Source organism: Glandiceps talaboti, chromosome 8, assembly GCF_964340395.1.
Source record: "Glandiceps talaboti chromosome 8, keGlaTala1.1, whole genome shotgun sequence".
Lineage (NCBI taxonomy): Eukaryota > Metazoa > Hemichordata > Enteropneusta > Spengelidae > Glandiceps > Glandiceps talaboti.
In genome coordinates this window covers 24,557,198-24,576,703 of record NC_135556.1, presented here as the reverse complement: position 1 = coordinate 24,576,703, position 19,506 = coordinate 24,557,198, and the positions used below count along the sequence as shown (strand labels likewise).

Here is a 19,506-nt window from a genome sequence, read left to right as displayed (position 1 = left end):
TAAAGATATAAGCTAAGTGATTTTTTATGCATATGTTTTTATCATTATTCTAAAAATTAAAATATACCATAAGTGTATTCATAGTGTTTATTCACATATTTTTACCATATGATATTTCAAATAGTTAACATATATCATAATTGTATTTGTTATTTTACACTACAGTATAGTTTGTCGTTATCAATAATATATTGAGTTTTATAGCAAACATGTTTAGACTAATATTAAATTTAATTTCACTGTCTATTCATCTTCCATACACACTGAATTCCTTTTTTGTTTTCTAAGAATAATACAAACTAAGGTGAAAGGTCAAGTGGTATTATGGGATAGATGTACAGGATGTGAGACAAGATACCATTTAGAAAGTAGTCATTTTTTTGTTAACTATTAATTTACTGGAACACAAAATTCTACTTAACTAATTAAGACAATACATGTACGTATACTGAGGGCAAGGAAACAAACAACCTCTCCAGTTGAAATGTCAATGTTCACACATGATGACAGCTACAGATTTTCCAGCTGATCAAGAGCACATGTCTTTAAGATAATTTAGAGGACCATAAAGTTCTACTTTGTAGATGTACATGATTATGGGAAAGGAAACAACCTCTCCAGTTGAAATGTCAATGTTCACACGTGATATCAAACACAGTGACAGCTAGACTTCCAAACTGATCAAGTGTGGTTTTTTGTGTGTGAGATATGAAACTACAAAGTACCAAGGACCCAATATGGATATATTAGTGTATGCTGCTGTAGTTTTGTATGCTGAATAGAATTGTCTGTACTTGAGAATTTCATCTTCAAAAAAATGATGAGATGTTAATGTCTTCCGTAAATTAGTATACCAGGGGGGAGGAAATGGTATATATGAAGACACATTTATGATACTATAGAGGAATAATAATCATTTCTTGACAAAATAAGATAAACAATAATCTAGGTTTGAAATGGTCATCACCAGTATTTCAATTCACAATAAAACAAATCTTTATATAGATCAGATAACTTTTATTTCTGGTGTATGGGATCTGACATGGACATAAACTCTCTGGTCTATGAAGAGTAACAATTGCTGTACATAATGACCACTGTTTTGTTACTGTGTAGCAATTACTAGTATGTACCTGTGATGGCAGTCTTTGAAACATTGTTTCACTGTCAGATTGAAAATTTATCAATTTTATTATCAAGGAAAGGTAATTTTTGCTCACTTTATCATCAAGGCTGCAGGCATACAGCAACTCTCCCTACCCCAGTTTTGATAAAACCTACTAAACATATATGAATTACTGTTTATACCACAGGCAGTGTCTGGCAGTGCATTCCATTAGACAAGAGTTTATTGCAGTATATTTAATATGATCACCAGTTACTGTGTACCCCGAGGACAATACAACTAGTTAAAGTGTACCTCCAGGGCAATTCAACTAGTACTTAATTTACACAATACAATATATGTCAGTAAGTTCCAGTGACCTGGCTTACAATGAAGGTCAGAGGTCATGGAGTCAAATTGTCAATTTCACCTGTTGTCAACCATTGTTCAAAGCATTGAAATGATGCATTGATACTCACATCATCAGTTGCTTCAATACCTTCAAATAAACATTATTTAAAATTCCACATGACTACATTTTCCATGGTATGGTACGTTTCTTTCACCAAAGTCTAAATGAGGCCATAGTGTGGTCAAACAGTGTTGATGTGTAAAAGTAACTTGCTATGGTAAATGTTACAAAAGATCTCGGCACATTGCCAATACAGCTATGCTTATTCAGTGTATGTCATTAAGAATTTTAAAATTCACTTCAAAAGTTGTGAGTCACTCCATGAAGTGCAAAAGTTACAGTACACATTATATATTCTTTTTTTATAGTTTCTTGAGCTCTGATTTATCCCTTTGAATACTATGGGTGTGTAGACTTTGGTCTTTTACTTTCCAGCTAATATGTACATTTTTGACCCTAACCCTACATTTTTACTAGAACCTTTGTAGATTTTGTGCTTGCAATGTGAATGCTCCAAGGTACACCTGTACCCATTCTCTAGTCAAGTCCCCCCCCCCACCCCACACCACCTCCAGTTTAGTACCTTATCAATGACTGTCTATGAAGAAATGTTGATTTTTAATATATGTACCAGAGTTACTCCACTATTTTACCAGGGCTCTAAAACTTATACAAAAACAATAAGCATAAGACTTTTGAACCACTTCTCTGCATTGTAATATCATAGTATTAAGCAGTACAAGGGCATACATACATGCATACATACATACATACATACATACATACATACATACATACATACATACATACATACATACATACATACATACATACATACATACATACATACATACATACATACATACATACATACATACATACATACATACATACATACATACATACATACATACATACATACATACATACATACATACATACACACACATACATACATACATACATACATACATACATACATACATACATACATTATGGCATGGAAGCTTCACGTTGAAAATAATTACATAAATGTACAACAACTCAGTCATTTCGTAACTTGCAATGTCATACAGGATATCATATCATATATGTTCTTTTACAATGTACATGTATATCAAAATAAAAGCAATAAAAGTTTCTATTACCTCTTCAATTTTGATGAATGCTTCCTGCTTGAAACTTTCCTCATCATACTCGGTAAGAAAAGCGATAATTTCTGACGAACTTCTTGTTAGGTGGATTGTAGAAAGACTCAAAGTACTGTCAGTAAAAGTCTTTTGTGATGTAGTGATGGCTGGATTAAAGACTACGATATTCATTTTGATAAAGTTGATGAGTTCTAACTTTCAAAATTACAACTGTACACCCTGGATGGGGATAAGTTTCATGAATTTAAAACTTTAATGTCACAAACTACACACTGGACAGTATCGACGTTGATGAGTTCTAAATTTCAAAATCACAACTGTACAGGATGGAGAGAGTCTAATGCAATATTCTATCAATCACAATGTTGACATAGTCACTTTATTGTTAGCCATATCATGCACATACATATATGGCCCCAGAATAGCTGAATAGTATCCAAGTAAACCTCGCAATTCCTTGGCAGTGATTATTAATTCCTGGGATAATCACCAAATTTATGTTCCAGATGCCAGTGATATGATAAAGTGCTGTATTCTCCTAGTATCCAAAAACAGAGACACAAAACAACCATAAACATGGACGTACAATGAGTCAATTATTATCCACATTAAAAGGAAGTCCTCACTTAGCTACAACTCCACCGGTCAAAGTTCAACAAAACACAGCTATACTAGCCATAGGATATAACAGTACCATGGACAACATAAAATTTTCTGCTGCAAATGTTCTTCATTAGAAAACAAACACTGATGTCAACAAGCTAGGAATTAGGCTTGAGTACACATTCAATTAATCTTGTGGATTTTAATCTAAAGTCTAAGTGACTTTACAATGTTGAAATATAGTCTAGATCGGAATTAGACTCTCTCACAGTCCTCGGAACTTCGCTTTACTAAAATCGACGCTAAATGAATTATTTTGTATGTACCGATACCATCTACATAACGTACTCCATCGTACTCGAACAACCTTGTACTGTGCGCCCTCATCGACCACATAGAGATATATGTTCGTTGACGTGTGACTGCGACGCTCCGTGTTATCGCGACTCGGGGCTTCGCGATAACACGGAGCGTCGCAGTCACACATCAACGAATGGTTATCTCTATCATGGTCGATGAGGGCGCACAGTACAAGGATATTCGAGTACGGTTAATTAGCTGGCATCGGTACATACAAAATAATTCGTTTAGCTTTAATTTTAGTAAAGCGAAGCTCCGAGGGCTGTAAGAGAGTCTAGATAGGAATACAATTCAAGGCATTGTCCTCAAAGGTATTTTTGTGAGTATGTCAAATACTGCAAGTGTCTCTCTAAGTTTTACAGCTACAAGTAAGTACCATACTTATTATGCAGTGCCTTAATATAGTTTTCCTGGCTACAAATTTAATACACTGACTAATTTACTATTGATTAATACACTATTAGAGTCAATTCAACTTTCTCAATTACCAATAGTTGCTATTTGGTTTTTTTTTTACATTACTTCCAAAAGTTTGAAACAAACAAATATTTGAAATGTGATTTATTTTTAAAATTCACTACAGAACAATTGGTAAACTTTAATATGGATATATCGCCAAATATAACCAGATTTTGATATACACATACAATGTATATATATTGATTATTCAGGAATGGTTGACATAAATTTTGACAGACTCTTAAATTATGCACCTGTGGAAACACACCTGTTTTATAAATATGATAACTAACACTAAATACACAGTAAAGTTTATAACTGACTATTATAAATTATTTTTTAATTTCTAGATTGACACACTTAAACTTACCTACTAGTACGGGAACTTTTACCTTGTTAATCTCATTAATGTAGTCTGGATTACAACATAGTTATGTGTACATACAGTGTTCAATTTAGTATTTCAACGTATCTAGGGTCAAATATCAGTACTTAGTAGTCTGCCACCAAACATCATGTACATCAATCTCCGTCTTATCCAGTGCCATAAACATATATCAATCCACGCTAAGCAACAGTGTTTGGTTTTTTTCCGGTAGAACTCACAAACCTTTGTGAGTGCATGTACATGTACACAGCAACAGGTCCTAGTATCACCTCTATAAATATTAATGTACTCCAAATGACCTTGCTTGGTTCATTAAATGTTTGAATGAATCCTTTCTGGATGTCTTCTAATATAGTATTCTCAGCATGTGGTCAGACATTCCATGTTATGAGTTACTGAGTATTCCATACAGGTTGGTTCACACTGGACTCCGGTAGACAAACTATTGAGAAGCCAACTGACAGGACTTGACTCCTGTGTACACATACCAGTGTACTACACAGCTCATTACAAGCAAATGCTTACCCAATAGCACTCTGGAATACTTGTACTGTTGCCAAGGTGAACTAAAACAAACCCCACCAGACAAAAGGTCAAACTCTATCTCTGAGGGCACACTACAGTGCATACTATGGATAGAGTAATAACTAAAACAATAGGGGATGGCACCCTCAGGAGAGCTATAATTAAATAACAATTTATACCCCCTCATCAGGCACATAACTGAATACAATAGTTGGCTCTCACCAAGTGTTCACACCTACACAATGAGTATGTTATCAACACCTCATTGATGTCAGGGGTAGGACCAGAGTCAATAAAGTGACTCAACTCAACTCAGTTCATGGAAATGTACATACAAAGTGACTAAGGTGGCAATCAAAATACACTACTAGCATACAAACACTGTATTATCTCCCTAGCCAATGTTAACAATAGCAGCAAATGAAAAGTAGCCATTCATTAACAAATAACAAATAACACATACTCATTATCATCAACAAAACCTGTAGAGACACTTTGTGTGTAAATAGATATACAGAAGGTCAAGGAGTTTCATATATTGGTAATAGATACACGTCTTTGCCGACTATATAATACTGGAATTTAGTTCAAATTCAGAAGTGAAATATGATGCTTCTCAAGGACTTCTTGAGTGATTTCATTATTGTACTTTCATAGTGTCTTTTGAATAGTTGAAATGCTTCTTTTGCTCATGTGGTCTGTAAACAATCCTTTTATTATCCAAAATGCTTAGCAACTTTTTTTTTTTGAAAAATGGTGACCCTTTAACTACTAAACATAAATACCAAGTCCTGACTTACATACAAAGTTTTGCAAGACAGGAGAATTGTGGGTAATGGCTGAGAACCACCTGTTGATGACTCACACTGTTGAGGGCGCTGTTTAATATGAAGAGCTCACATGTACACATCAAAGATATCTATCATTCTACTACATCAATGCATCAGTCATTAGTCTAAGTATATTCTGCACTGTAAAGATGAGGAAATTAACAACTTATCATAAAGCTTCTAGTGTTAATTTATACTGTAAATTAAGTTACAGAAAAAATTCATTCACATGAAGTCAGAAAATAAGAGTGACTTCATACAACATGACAAACCACTCAAATTTATCTGATTTCTTTTGATTATTGTCTGTATGCATGTTTGATACTTGTAAGAATGAAGACAGGAAGTCAGTGTTACAGACAGTACATGAGTTTATTCATAGTATATTATATTTACAGTTGATTTAATCATTAATACATCCATGATTTAATATACATTTGCAGCTTAGTTCTAGTACATGTAACTGGTTTTTAATCAAGCTAATTTAAATCTAACTATTTCAGTGGGTTTTTATTTCCTTACTTTAGTTGAGATTGGCCTCTGTTTCTACTTTTTGTTGCCACATACACTATGTCCAAACTCAATATGTAATGCAAATTACACAAAATTGTTACAATAAATACTTTTCAGAACAACAAACTCCATGTAAGTATTATAATGGAAATATGACAACAACAAAAAACAAAAAAACAAACAAAAAAACACCTCAGGATTGACACTCTATGAAATAGAAGACTATGATACCTATGAACACATAGAATTAGAATGTGGCAGAGTTAATGACTTCCGATGAAGTATGAACACTACATCACTGAGATGTTTGAATAAAACTACAAAATGTATGTGAGTGACAGAATATTCACTGTGAAACTGGGTCTACATGATGGATATTAGTGAGTGCTATAAAGATAAACAATATGACTCAAGAAAACACACTGATAGAAATAAGTTTTAACCACAATATAAGTAAAAGAGATGTAAAACAAGAGATTACATTTAGAGCATAGGATAAAAACTGTTTCACTGTATGAGTTCCTTATCTGAACTTACACTGATATAAGGGGTGGTTGCCTATGGTTACAAGTCTCTGTCCTTTAGCAACTGACTGACATACACAAGATAAGAGCACCTAAAAATCAGAGATTCTTTCTACTTCTCAGCTAAGTACTTAGATATTAGACTGTGTGGCCATTGTGAGAGCCCTTACAGATTCCAATATTTGGTAACAGTATTCAAGTTTCTTGCCAAGTTTTTTGCCTCTTCAAAATGAGTCATAGCAACTCAGTGTATAATATCAATCTTTAAGATCTACACCAGTATCATAAACAGAATTGTTGTTCATCTTTAGTAGGTACAGCTGAGTTTAGCTATCGCAATCTGTTGTTGTGAAGTTCTGGGTTGAGGGGCTATCATACTGTCTCATTGCTATTTAGGTTACAAATGTATTGATTTTCCATTTGTCACCACAGTAAAGCTGTTTTTACAGAAGAACTGTGACACCAAAATGTATTTTTTTAAAGTCTGCTTTTTATAGTTTTACAACATAACTGTTTATCCCAAGACATATTTTTGTACAAAATTGCAACTATTTTTCAATGAAAACCTGACTTTTGATCAATTGTTTTCTAATAAGAGATTTGTATATGAATCAATATGTCTGATAGATTTCTTTAATCCTGTCAACCCCATCTCTCTATCATGGAATCACCCACTATACAGAAAACAATAGGAAGAAACTATAGTTCTGGGATAATAGGGTGAAGAGATTAGGAGTACAACTATGAATGTCATGTAAACATTGAAATCAATATATGCACAATTAGTGATTAGTATCAGGACAGTTTATCCAAAATGTAAATAAATATCAAACCTCCACCCAATCCTACCTCCACTGTACTGGATCAATGTAATAAAATAGAGTTGATGTTGACCTTTGACCTCTATACCTACTTTGTCAATTTTAATATACATGTACATGTAGAACACTGCACCTGTGGCCACATGTGACCTCAATTTCAGATCATTGACATTCTTTTGTTTATTACAGATGGATTTTTCTTGAAAGGTTTTAATCCCAAATCAACAAACTATTGTCTGTTCAAAATATCCTTGAAAAAGTTTAATACTGTTACTTCAAAAGGATTTACAAAAGTATTTCATTAAAGTTATTTAATATCATATGACTTCTTAGATTAAAGTACATCAATATTCTCAAGTGTTTTGAGTGCAAGATTGTTTTTCAAGGACATAGTACAGCTTTGAATCCAAGTAGTTACTTTGCAGTGTGAGAAAAATTTCTGAAATTCAGTAGGTGCTGCTTTTAGTGTGTGTGCACAGACTGATCCAGTTATGTCTAAAATTCAGTAGGTGTATTTAGTATAGACAAATTCATTGATGTCTGACTCATCCTGACTACTAACACTAAGTATACAATATGAAGTATGTAGAATAAACTTGATATATGTACACTTCAGTCTTCATGTTTAGTATTGATCCACACCCTGTCTACCAACTATATAACTGGCTTTGAAATGTAAAAATAAACCTCCCCAATCCATGGTTATATGTTGTGGTCAAAATTAAAAAAATAATTACATTTCTAAAACTCTGTGGTTGGTTGCTGACATGTTTAAATCTTTGGTGTTTTGGTAGGATTTCATAAGCAAGACTGGTCTATCTGGTGAAACTTCTACAGCTTTCCCATAACTAAATGTAAGGGGTAACACTGATAAAATGACTTTGGAACTTGAGTAGATTTTATTGCTACTAAGACATGGTTTGGACACTGGAGACAGAGTGTCTATGTAGTAAAACTGTATTTAAATAAATGTATACACCCCAGGGATCAAGTTGAGCTGAGAAAATTATGGTCCCTGTGTGGTTACAGGTCTGTGCCAGGGGTAACAGTAATAATAGCTGTATAACTGTGCCATCAGCTTTGTATGTGCAGAATAAAGCATATGTAAATAACAGTACTAGTACAGTCATTTCTACGTTAAAGTCATGGGACATTCCAGCTAGTGTATGAATTAATACAACAAATAAGTAAAATTGCACAACTTTGCTACATATCCAAGGCCAATGAAATTGCAGAGTTCAAGACGTTACCTCTCAGTTAATATAACTATGCACCTGTCAGCTAACCAGATTTAACAAGGTCACTTGCATTTGTATCACATTATCTCATTTTACAGTTGACTACCCAAAGTATGCCCCTTGTCATTTCATAAAATACTCATAAATGATACAACACATACTAGATTGTTTACATACTCAAGTGAACTTGGCAACAGTGTGTGATGGATTTGAAACAAGGCTGGGTGATTCCATTCAAGACCACCAAATCTCCAAATCTACACCCCCAATTTTAGACCAATAGCCAATAATACATACCCCCAAAGGGTGGCACGTTCATATATCATCATTTACATTATGTGCCCCCACCCCCACCCACCCGTGAAAGGCTTCAAGCTTTGTTTTACAACAATGACAGACAAACTCTGGAAGTTCTCTAATTTATTTATAACTTAGCAATGTCGTGTTTCTTTCCTATGTTACAGAAAATGTTATCTCTTACTTTAATATTTACATGTATATGTATATCATATGAATCAACTAATAACAAAACCCAGTTCAGAGTACCAAGTAAGCAATGGTTACTATGTACAGATGTGTGTCTATTTTAAAGTGTAAAGTTACACAGTATTTTAGACCTCCAGTAAAGTGTATTAAGTTACATGTAGACAGGATTTAACTGGTCTCAAATCCTCCACAATTTGAAATGAAACTGAAGGCCTCTGTTCTTGAGTATATTGTATCAAGACTTAGTGAGATTTGCCATAGAGGTTGTTCACCATTACAATAAGTACCCTAAACATTGTATGGTTTATAAATACACTAGACATGTGTTCACTTCAAGCATTACGTTCTATATGAATACCAGCACATAGGACCTAAATACTATGATGGATTCAGTTACCAACATCTTACAATCTGGCATTCTTTCAGAAAGTCTACTTATGATGAATCAAGTCTAAACTTGTATGTGTCAGTTTATTGGAATTTTTGAAGTAAACAGAATTTTCTGTCATCTATCACAGAGGGACTGTAATTCTAGCAATGTTGCATTCACTCTCATTCCTAATCACATTGGTCTGTTTAGAAAGCAGAGTATAATGATGCAACCACACAGTCAATTTGTTGAATAAACTTTCACATTTTATCAGAAATCTGTTTCAACGTTACAGGTGACTATACATCTAACTGAATGGGTGCAACTATTTTGTTGGTTCATAGTTAAAATTCATTTCATACCATCACACTACATCAGATTAAGAATAGCTTGTCTTTTGGTGAAAATATTACAAAGCAAAGTCAATGCTTTCATTAGTCCAACAAATAATACATACATCCAGTGTTAACCAAAAGTTTATATCAAATTTACACAGTGACTAGACAGTGAGGGAAAAATCTTAGTGAGACGTATTATCATCAAGTCCATAGACTTGGCATACCTCTATTGAAACCATGGATACCTTGTTTACTACACTGACAGAGACTTTCATAGCTACGGTCTTTCATAGCTACGTTTGTCAGAAACCATGGACAGAGCTAGTATGACCAAAACAGATCTCTGGGCTAATCGATTCAACAATGAATATCTTCATCATTCAAATTACATGAACAAGAATAACACAAAAAGTATTTCTGCTGACAGTGAAAGACTACATGTGTGGATTAAAGCATACTGTACCTGGTAGCTCCATATCTGACATCAAAGCATACTGTACCTGGTAGCTCCATATCTGACATCCAAGTTGCCACATATACTTAAACTTTACAATCTCAAAGAAAACAGCCATTTTGTGAGAATTTCAGTACTTTGAATCCCACAATAAAACTTTGTTGGTGTAACCTAAGATAAATTATGTATGCATGCTTGTTTCAAGTCTGCATATCAAAATAGGTATCGTTCTGAGTGATTTTGAGTTTCATCTTTCTGTTGAACTATTGACAGTTCTTTGGTGGTTATACAGCATACAGTCGATGGTTGAAACACTTCTTTGTAGATCACTTACATGGTTGTGAATGAGAGACTTCAAACTATACACAGCCCAGCATGATGCATATACATGTTTTTACATTTGTATGTTACAGACTACAGTATCAATTGTCTACAACTGCAAGCAATGCCAGACATACATGTGATGCGTTGAATCAGACATTTCCACACTACAAGCCCTGTTTGACATTGCGTTACAGCAAAAATTATAATTTAGTGTTAATGATCACATATATTTGATACAGAGTCAGATTCAACGAAGAAACACCATCACAAACTGAGATATTAAGTAAACTAACTCTGTTCAACTGTGATGAATGAGTGCAACTACATCTGTAGGAGTGTGAAATTCAAATGACCAAGGTCAAGTTTACAGAATAGATCTATAAATTGCTCTCACCCCGATGGGCTACACCCTTATTTGAGTATATCTATATGTGCCACCCTTTGGGGTGCATTTTCTAGCCCTTTGGTCTAAAATGGAGGGTTTTTTTCAAGCTGAAGAGTTTTGGGGTCCAGTTTACATTATTTTCAATTTTGCTTGGTCTAAAATATGATCCATTATTGTCCTTTACCAAATCATAACTGCCATTAATTGCCCAAAAATGTTGCCTCCTAAGGAAAACATATTTAAGTCTAAACTTTCATCTTTTGAAAAACCTGTAACAGTCTAAAATGGGGCATTGATTTTTGGTCAAAGTGGGTCTAAAATGGGGTCTTGACTCTTGGGTCTCCAGCACTTGTCACACCCCCCTACCAGAGCCAGCCACTGTACACATACATTTGGCTACTACGTCTTTGGGTGAACATATGTAGACATACATTTGGCTACTATATCACCTTGTCATTTAATGAACTTTTGATGGACTACCTCATGGAAACGAAAGGTTCTTCTGCGATGTACAATATCACAGTTGCTATGGACACAATTGTAGTCTAGTTCCTACAATGTAAATGATGCGTTACCATCATCTCCACTCATGTACAGGAAAGTCCTTATTCTAACACAGAAATCTGTGCTACCCTGACTGTTTTCATATAAATGTGATGACGTTATTGCGTCCCCACATGATTTTACTTTCAGAATGGAACAATTATTGCTCAAAATTATTATCAACTTTCTAAATTTTCATTGATTCCTTTTTTGAAATGATTCATGCATATGAACAAATCTAATAATGCTACCTAAACATGTTTATAAATAGTTGAAAAGTTGAGAGAATTACAGCAGAAGAAAATAAGAACCTTGTATGATTTTATGACAGCCCAAAGAAGCTAAACTGATATGTACACTAGAAACTTTCCTCCCTTAATGTTAGTATAGAATAGTAATCTGTGTAGTCATGGTAACAGTGATGGAAAAGATATCATACGATACAATTCTTCCGCTAACTGAATTACAAATCGACAATTCAGTTACTTCATGCTGTTACTACGGGCATACATGAAAAATGTGTATGAATTTAAACATAGTAATGTAGCTAATATTTGGAGGAATGTGATGAATGAATGGTGTAATTGTGCCTTGAAGCAGGATCCTTCTAACTAGTCCCCTTAGTTTAATGGTTGATTTGTATTCATAACTCCTTACGTACCTGTATTTTTGGTATTAGCCTAGAATTAAGTCTGAAATGTGGGGATTTTGACTATCATCACCCCACATGAGGAGTGACATACAAATGTAGGCAAATCCCCATCTGAGGAGAGACATAGTCAAATCCCCATATGAGAGACATAGTCAAATCCCCACATGAGACATAGTCAAATCCCCATCTGAGGAGACACATAGTCAAATCACCACATAAGAGACAGTCAAATCCCCACATGAAGAGAGACAGTCAAATCCCCACATGAGACATAGTCAAATCCCCATACGATTTGACTCTAAGCTACTTTAGTATGATCCACACAGTCTTGTATGGAGTAGACTGTACACTATACACAATGAATCTATACACAACAACACAAATATTTAGTAAAACTGTTATACACGGTGTAGTGACTCATTATCAGTGTACCTTGGGTTCAAAGGTGATCCATGATATATTGTACATGTACATGTGTTCTGTTTCCATAACTACATGTTATGAATTAGGTTGATTTAGGAAAATTAATTTCTTTACAATATTGTAGGTTGAATGCGTGTGTTAATAACTGCAATTACCCTGAGACCTTTACAAGTAGAAACCTTTCATACACATGTTGAGTTGCCATCCATTAATATTTGTATATTCTGTTCATTATTGATAGTCTGTCTTAATTACCCTAATTAAAAACCCATTTCTGTATAGACTCTCTGTACCACTCTTTGTTAGAGATGGTTTGTGACATTGGTAACATAATGTAAATAGTAGTCATCAATAGTCTATTAAAATCAACAATTATTGCTGTGTGAAATGTCTGCAGTGTATTGTATGTGTTCAAAGTGTGCATGTACTGTTCCAGTAATCTCTGGGGACCCTGTCTGTCTGTCAGGTAGCCAAGCTGTCTGTCAGAATTGCTGGCAAGGTATACACACTATATACATGTCTGTCAATGACCCTGTCTGTCAAAGTTGTACCCAGGGACCCAAGCTGTTTGTCAGTGACCATTTTCTGTCTGTCTGTCAGTTACCATTTACAGTGTATCTGTCAGTGACCAAAGTGCCAAAGCTGTCTGTCAAGCTAAAATTATTACTGTTCCCTATATTAAAAATGATTACTTAGGCAGCAACACATAATCTTGCAGTGACAGCTATTCAGTTACAAAGTAAAGAAACTACTTGTAAATGTCATTAATGGTAAACGTACACTAGAGCAGTATAGCTCACTATTATGCATATACTTATGAACAGAAATGGGTCAGTCAATTATCTAATGTTGCCTTGAAAGGTGCAATTTTCACCAGATTTCTGATAGCTTGGGAAGAAGTGACTAGTCAGAACATACTACAGTATGTAAGAGTTCATTTTGAGTTCATTGACATTAATCATATCATGTTTCTTCTTTTCTCAAGCAGTGTTGTGGCAACAGTCTCAATTCACCAACTTTCTATGTTGCTAAGACAACCTGTTCAACCATTAAATCGACTACTTTATCTTGAACACATACTGGATGTGATTGTAACAGATTGTAATGCCATTAAAGAAAACGACTGCAACACATTCTATACAGGTCTTTATCATGTTGGATATCCGTTATAGAGTCTAAAAAAAATTATGTATGCAACTCCCCTCCAGGTTAAAGAAAGTGATTGTATAGTCCATTATGCTATGCTAAATGGGGTCATAGGTCAAAGTTTTATTCATCAGATCAGATTACAACAATAAAGTATATGCCACCTACTGGTCTAAAGTATACTGTCAATGTATATTTAAACTCAGTGTACTGAACTGAAATAATGTTTGGACCAAAAGAAATCAGCAAAGAAATTGGATCACTTTCAAGAGTAGATTCTGAACAACCACAGGTGTAAATAAAGACAGTTTTTCAAATCAATTCATTGACTCACATAAGCAATATGGCTTTTAGTACACGTTGGTCAAAAAATAATTTACCTGCCAAAATAAAGTGGGACCAAAATATGAAAACATTTCTTTCTGCTATGTTTGTGTCAAAGTAATATTGACAACAAGTATGTGGGTCATTTTGAACAAAATAGCAAAGATTCAAAATATTACAGTAAGACAACAGATTAGTGGATATGACTACCAATGTATATCAGCATATACATATAGTCTACAATGAATGCTATCCTGCTCTAAACTACACAGGTCAGCATTGATGCCAAACTACATACAACTACCAACATTAGACCATGGATGAACAGAACCTGTTACAAATAAGGAAAGTGAACAAATGAATTGAATTAATAACACTTGGCACAGCATATTAGAACAGCAGAGACTTGTATTACATTTCATGATTTGATAAGAACAGTTTTTGTGGCCTCATTATTTGTACATGAAATGCCAGGGGAACTTCTAATTTGTTTGTCAACATGAACTATATTTAGTAAAGAGGCCATACAATTGTTCTTATCAAAAGTAATACTGAATAAGTCTCTGTACTTCCAACATGCTGTGCCAAGTGTTATTAATCCAATTCAGTCGTTTACTTTCTCTGTTTGCACAGGTTCCATTCATCCATGGTCTGATGTCAGCAGTTGTATTGGTAATGTACAAAGTCTTGTCATCAAGTATAAATCATCACTTCAAGTATTGTTACAGGACGTACTCGATCAGTAGCGGAATCACAACTGTTTTACAATTTACATGTAAGGGCCTGATCTGAAATGATCCAGCAAACTAACCACCTTTCTTCTCTACGATTATGATCAGTGTTCTTTCTAGGTTTTTCTTATATTTTTCAGATTGAACAAATTATGAAGTGGAGACTGTGTACGGTAGCCTATGGCTGCTTTGACTGAAGTGTCATCATTATGAACACTCCTTACAATTTATAGCTAGTAGTGGTTACACAGGAGTGACAAACAACACTAGGGTTTTTCAGTTTAACAGTGGGTGTGGTTGTGGAATCTGTGGTTGTTGGGGGTACTTCTGGACAATTGGTCAATGGAAATACTGGATTCCATTACCTTTTCTGTATCTACACCTATATTTTCTCTCCATATGTATATTTTCTTTATGTGCAATAATTGTAACAAATATTGCGATCAGTCGAATGTGAAACAAAATTTGTGACATTTCACTGACCAATTCATCTGTGCACAGATAAAGAGATGCACATAACATGCATAGGATTGATAACATCTGTTTGTTAAAACTCTATAATATCCTCCTCCTCCCCCTCCCCCTCCAATCAGCAGCTTTTGTTAAGACTTTCATAGTGCATAATCGAGTTAAATGCATTAAAGATATGGCAATATTCTGAGGAATAATTAGCTGTATTGATAGTATTTCAGAAATATACTTCTAGTAAAATTAAAATAAAGATATGTTGTTGATTGATTACTTAACTTATCTTCAACTTAATTAGTTTTGTTGATTTAAATGTCTTACAACAGCTGCTTTTAACAGACTGAAAAACAAATATACATTGTACATGCAGATGTATTGATCCAAGGATCAGCGAATAACTTCACTCTCTCTTTTAGCCTTCTTATTAAGTAAACTATCTTTTTTATAAAATGCAATATATCGCTACTCTAGATTCGATCAAATCGTGGGTACCTAGATACCGATATGATGATCTGTCTGACAGTTAGCCACTTCCTAATTAAGATATACGTCGTACATTGTCAAGATACGTGGCGGTGACAGACTATTGTCAAGTCGTGTTTACCTTTGGGTCTTCCCTCTGTCATTATAAGCGGCCATTTTGAAATGAACACAGGAAGCATAGGTTTGATGACTGTAAAACTGGAATCAGTATGCGTGAAATAACCTCCGATCTATGTATGCGTCTATTTTATATGGTATGTCCACGTTCGATAAATTATTATTTTAATATGAAGAGCATTACACGCACCTGCAGGGGACACGTACCGGAAGTAGAGTAACAGTAACAACATGGCATTATGGCAACAATGTTTCAATAATTTTACAATAATGAACTCTCGTATGAATGAGACGAAGTCATTTAGGAGGTAGTTTTGTAAATCGATTTTTAGATGGTTTGGCCGATTGGCTGATGTATTTTAGTAGCAATCACTAATTACAATTACTATGGCAGAATTACTATTATGGCCGTACTCGTGAAGACCGTAAGAGTCAAATCTTACCTTGGCACCTGACGAAGAGGCAGGTGTGTTAAGTCTAGCCCTCAATGCTGCTGTTTCGGGTCGGTCAGCCAGTCCATCTACAAAGCTGATAGTTAGTCGTCGAGGCTGTTCGTCTGGTTTTGGCATATCGTCTCGAGATCTTGACCCCCATGCTGATTGTGCTCCTTGCCTTGACGGTGGGGCTTGTCGAGAAGCTGCACTTCCGTCCGCACCGTACAGCCCAGCTGCCGCAGTTTGTGGACGGACATCATCTAAGACACTTGGAGGGATATATGATTCTAGTTTCGCTGTAGCCGACGCTGGACGGATGATTCTTCCCGGTTTTTTTACCGGTGGCATCTTTCTTGGTTTGTGGTTCGCGATCGCATTCAAAAGTTCAACTTCACTCGCTGTGAGTATATTATTGTCTTCTGCACACAGCGATTCCCACCGCGAGCCGAACAACTTATGACCTACCTGCTTGTACTCCGCCGAATTAGTGCGCCTGTGAAATCAAATAAAAATCAAACGATCATTACCTAAAAATAGTTTTCTAAAATAACACAATTTGTGTATTTGAGTAAAACTATGGTTATTTAGGTAGAGTGATTCGGTGTTTGTACAAGACAGATACGTAAGTAAACAGCGCACTACTTTCTTAACACCTGTAATTACCACAAGCGTGAGCCCGTTGTTATGGTTCCGGGAGCGACTCACAATATTTACCCGGTGTATGAATATACGCTATACAAGTAACAGCATGCGACTGGCATAACACAGTTGTGAGTTTCTACACAACTGTACCCATGTTATCGTAAGCATAGACAGTTCATATTTTGTATATGCTGTAAACGTGGTGTGTATCAGTAAGTCTCGTCTATAGCACATTATAACGTGATATAACTTCCGGAGAAATTGTAAGAAAACCGAACTTTTCTCTTCTTATAAATCAACTGTAAAGTTACAAAATGACAGTGAAACTGAGAAATTTTGCTTCATCATCAGTACTCAATATACTGTTTGCTTTATTTCAAGACGGCAAACGAAAGACAGAGAAAATAGTACGAACTAATAAGTGGCGTTGTATACCATAACATTGCCTTAAAGTATGTAGAGTTCTGGTGCTTTGTTCACCCCCCCCCCCCTAACATGGATCTATTATTGAGATAATACATGTAGATCCATGCAGAATCCAACTTTTTTTCACTGTAGTTAGTTTGTCTGTTATGTATGAGTATTTGATTTCATTCAATTCCCTCTCATCTCTTTTGGACTTCCAAGTTTTTGTCAAGTAATTGTTAAATTATACTTCTTCACAATCAATTTTACGTCTAAAGTCAAAGAAAAACATGTACATTAACATTGTATTGCTTTAGATATTAAACGAGTTTTACCTCGTTCCCAGTTATTCTCAGAAAGTAAGAGAACTTTCTAAAAACGAGCAAAACTCCAAAAGAGATGAGTGAGTCACGTGATAGGCATGTGTTTATTGTTGTTTTTCTTTGTACCTGATCTTGCGACCCTTTGATCGCTTTGATTTCGGAGTTGATGCATCCATTTCGGTCCCAGTCATCGTAAAAGTGTTAAGGAAAAATACCTTGACAAGGTTACAGATGTCCTTTCGATATCCTGAAAAAGTACGGGAACAAGGCAATATGGAGTTAGAGTAGTTACAGTATATGTACGTGTATCTCAAAGTTGATCGGTCATCGTAAATATCGTTAGACGAGTACCATATCAATGATGCGTAAGGCGAGAATAGTAAGCGGTTTCTTGTACATGTAATCGACAACTGTTATACAAAGTTTCAATATATGTGTAACTGTGGCATTTTATTTATTGTTTCTCCTCATGTTTATTTATTGGTAAGACAATATATTTAGTTCAGTATGTTCCGTTACCGATTTTTCTCTCAAGCGTTTGATCGACGTTGCGCTACCATTTGCTGTCCTATGTCAATGTAGATGTCAGGCTGAGGGTCAAATTATCCATCTTTATAAAATGCACCAAGGTTTTTAAAAAGCAGTCACACACTCTTACCTGTCACATTTTGTATTTGTACTTGTAATTTTAACAATATAATAGCAACACTGCCGGTGTGGTCTTCAACTTGACATTCTTACACTACAAACATCATGGTCTTCAAACTCGGTGCTTAGCCGTAGATGGATACGCAACTAGAACACGAAGAATGTCACGCAAATTGTAAGGACAATAAAAGCGCGTCATTAATGCATTCTAATTCGTTGCTAATAGCAACAGTGAGTTCGATATTTCATCCTTTTGATGGTTCCGACGCCGCGCGCGATGTTGATGGAACAAATCAAAATATTGTTTTGAACCTGGTTGAGATTACGATGGACCACGCCTATGCCAAAAGAGAAGTCATTTCATTTATAATTTCTGATGTCTGATGATAAAGACCCATGATACTGTCTCAATGGAGAATGTTCTGATTTGAAAACACAGTCGTCTCTAGCTGTCATTCAGTCTACAGATTGGCATTGTAATGTGCATTAGTTGTGCATCTTTTATAGTGACAAAGTGTTCGTCAACTGTGTGCCACGTTTGTGGAGTGCTCCACTCGTTTGGTTTGTCTGTTCTTTGAAACTTTTCAAATCTCTCCCATTATATTCTTTTAAATTATAGAACTTTTTTCTGAACTGTATTTCATTAACTATTGTTTTGTGCTGTTTCATGTGCTTTTATAAAAAACACTGAGATTTTAATGTTGTATATACGAAGATAGGATTTGAATTGATTAGATTTGAATTGATTTGATTGCATTTGATTTTATTTTATTTGATTTGGTTTGGTTTGGTTTGGTTTGATTTGATTGGATTTGATTGGATTGGATTGGATTACAACACAAATTTGAAACAGTGACGAGTATGACTGTAGATCACTGTCA

General features: G+C 34.9%; 1 protein-coding gene across 2 annotated transcripts in view; it reads right to left on the bottom strand.

Moving 5' to 3' along the window:
• LOC144438559 (cilia- and flagella-associated protein 337-like) overlaps positions 1-17,042 on the bottom strand; it is a 41,814-nt gene extending 24,772 nt beyond the window's left edge. For both annotated transcript variants that reach the window (XM_078127640.1, XM_078127639.1), the window contains exon 1: positions 16,617-17,042. In XM_078127640.1, coding sequence (XP_077983766.1) covers positions 16,617-16,955 — 339 coding nt within the window. In that variant the 5' untranslated portion in view covers positions 16,956-17,042. The remainder of the gene's footprint in view (positions 1-16,616) is intronic.
• Positions 17,043-19,506: the final 2,464 nt, after the last annotated feature.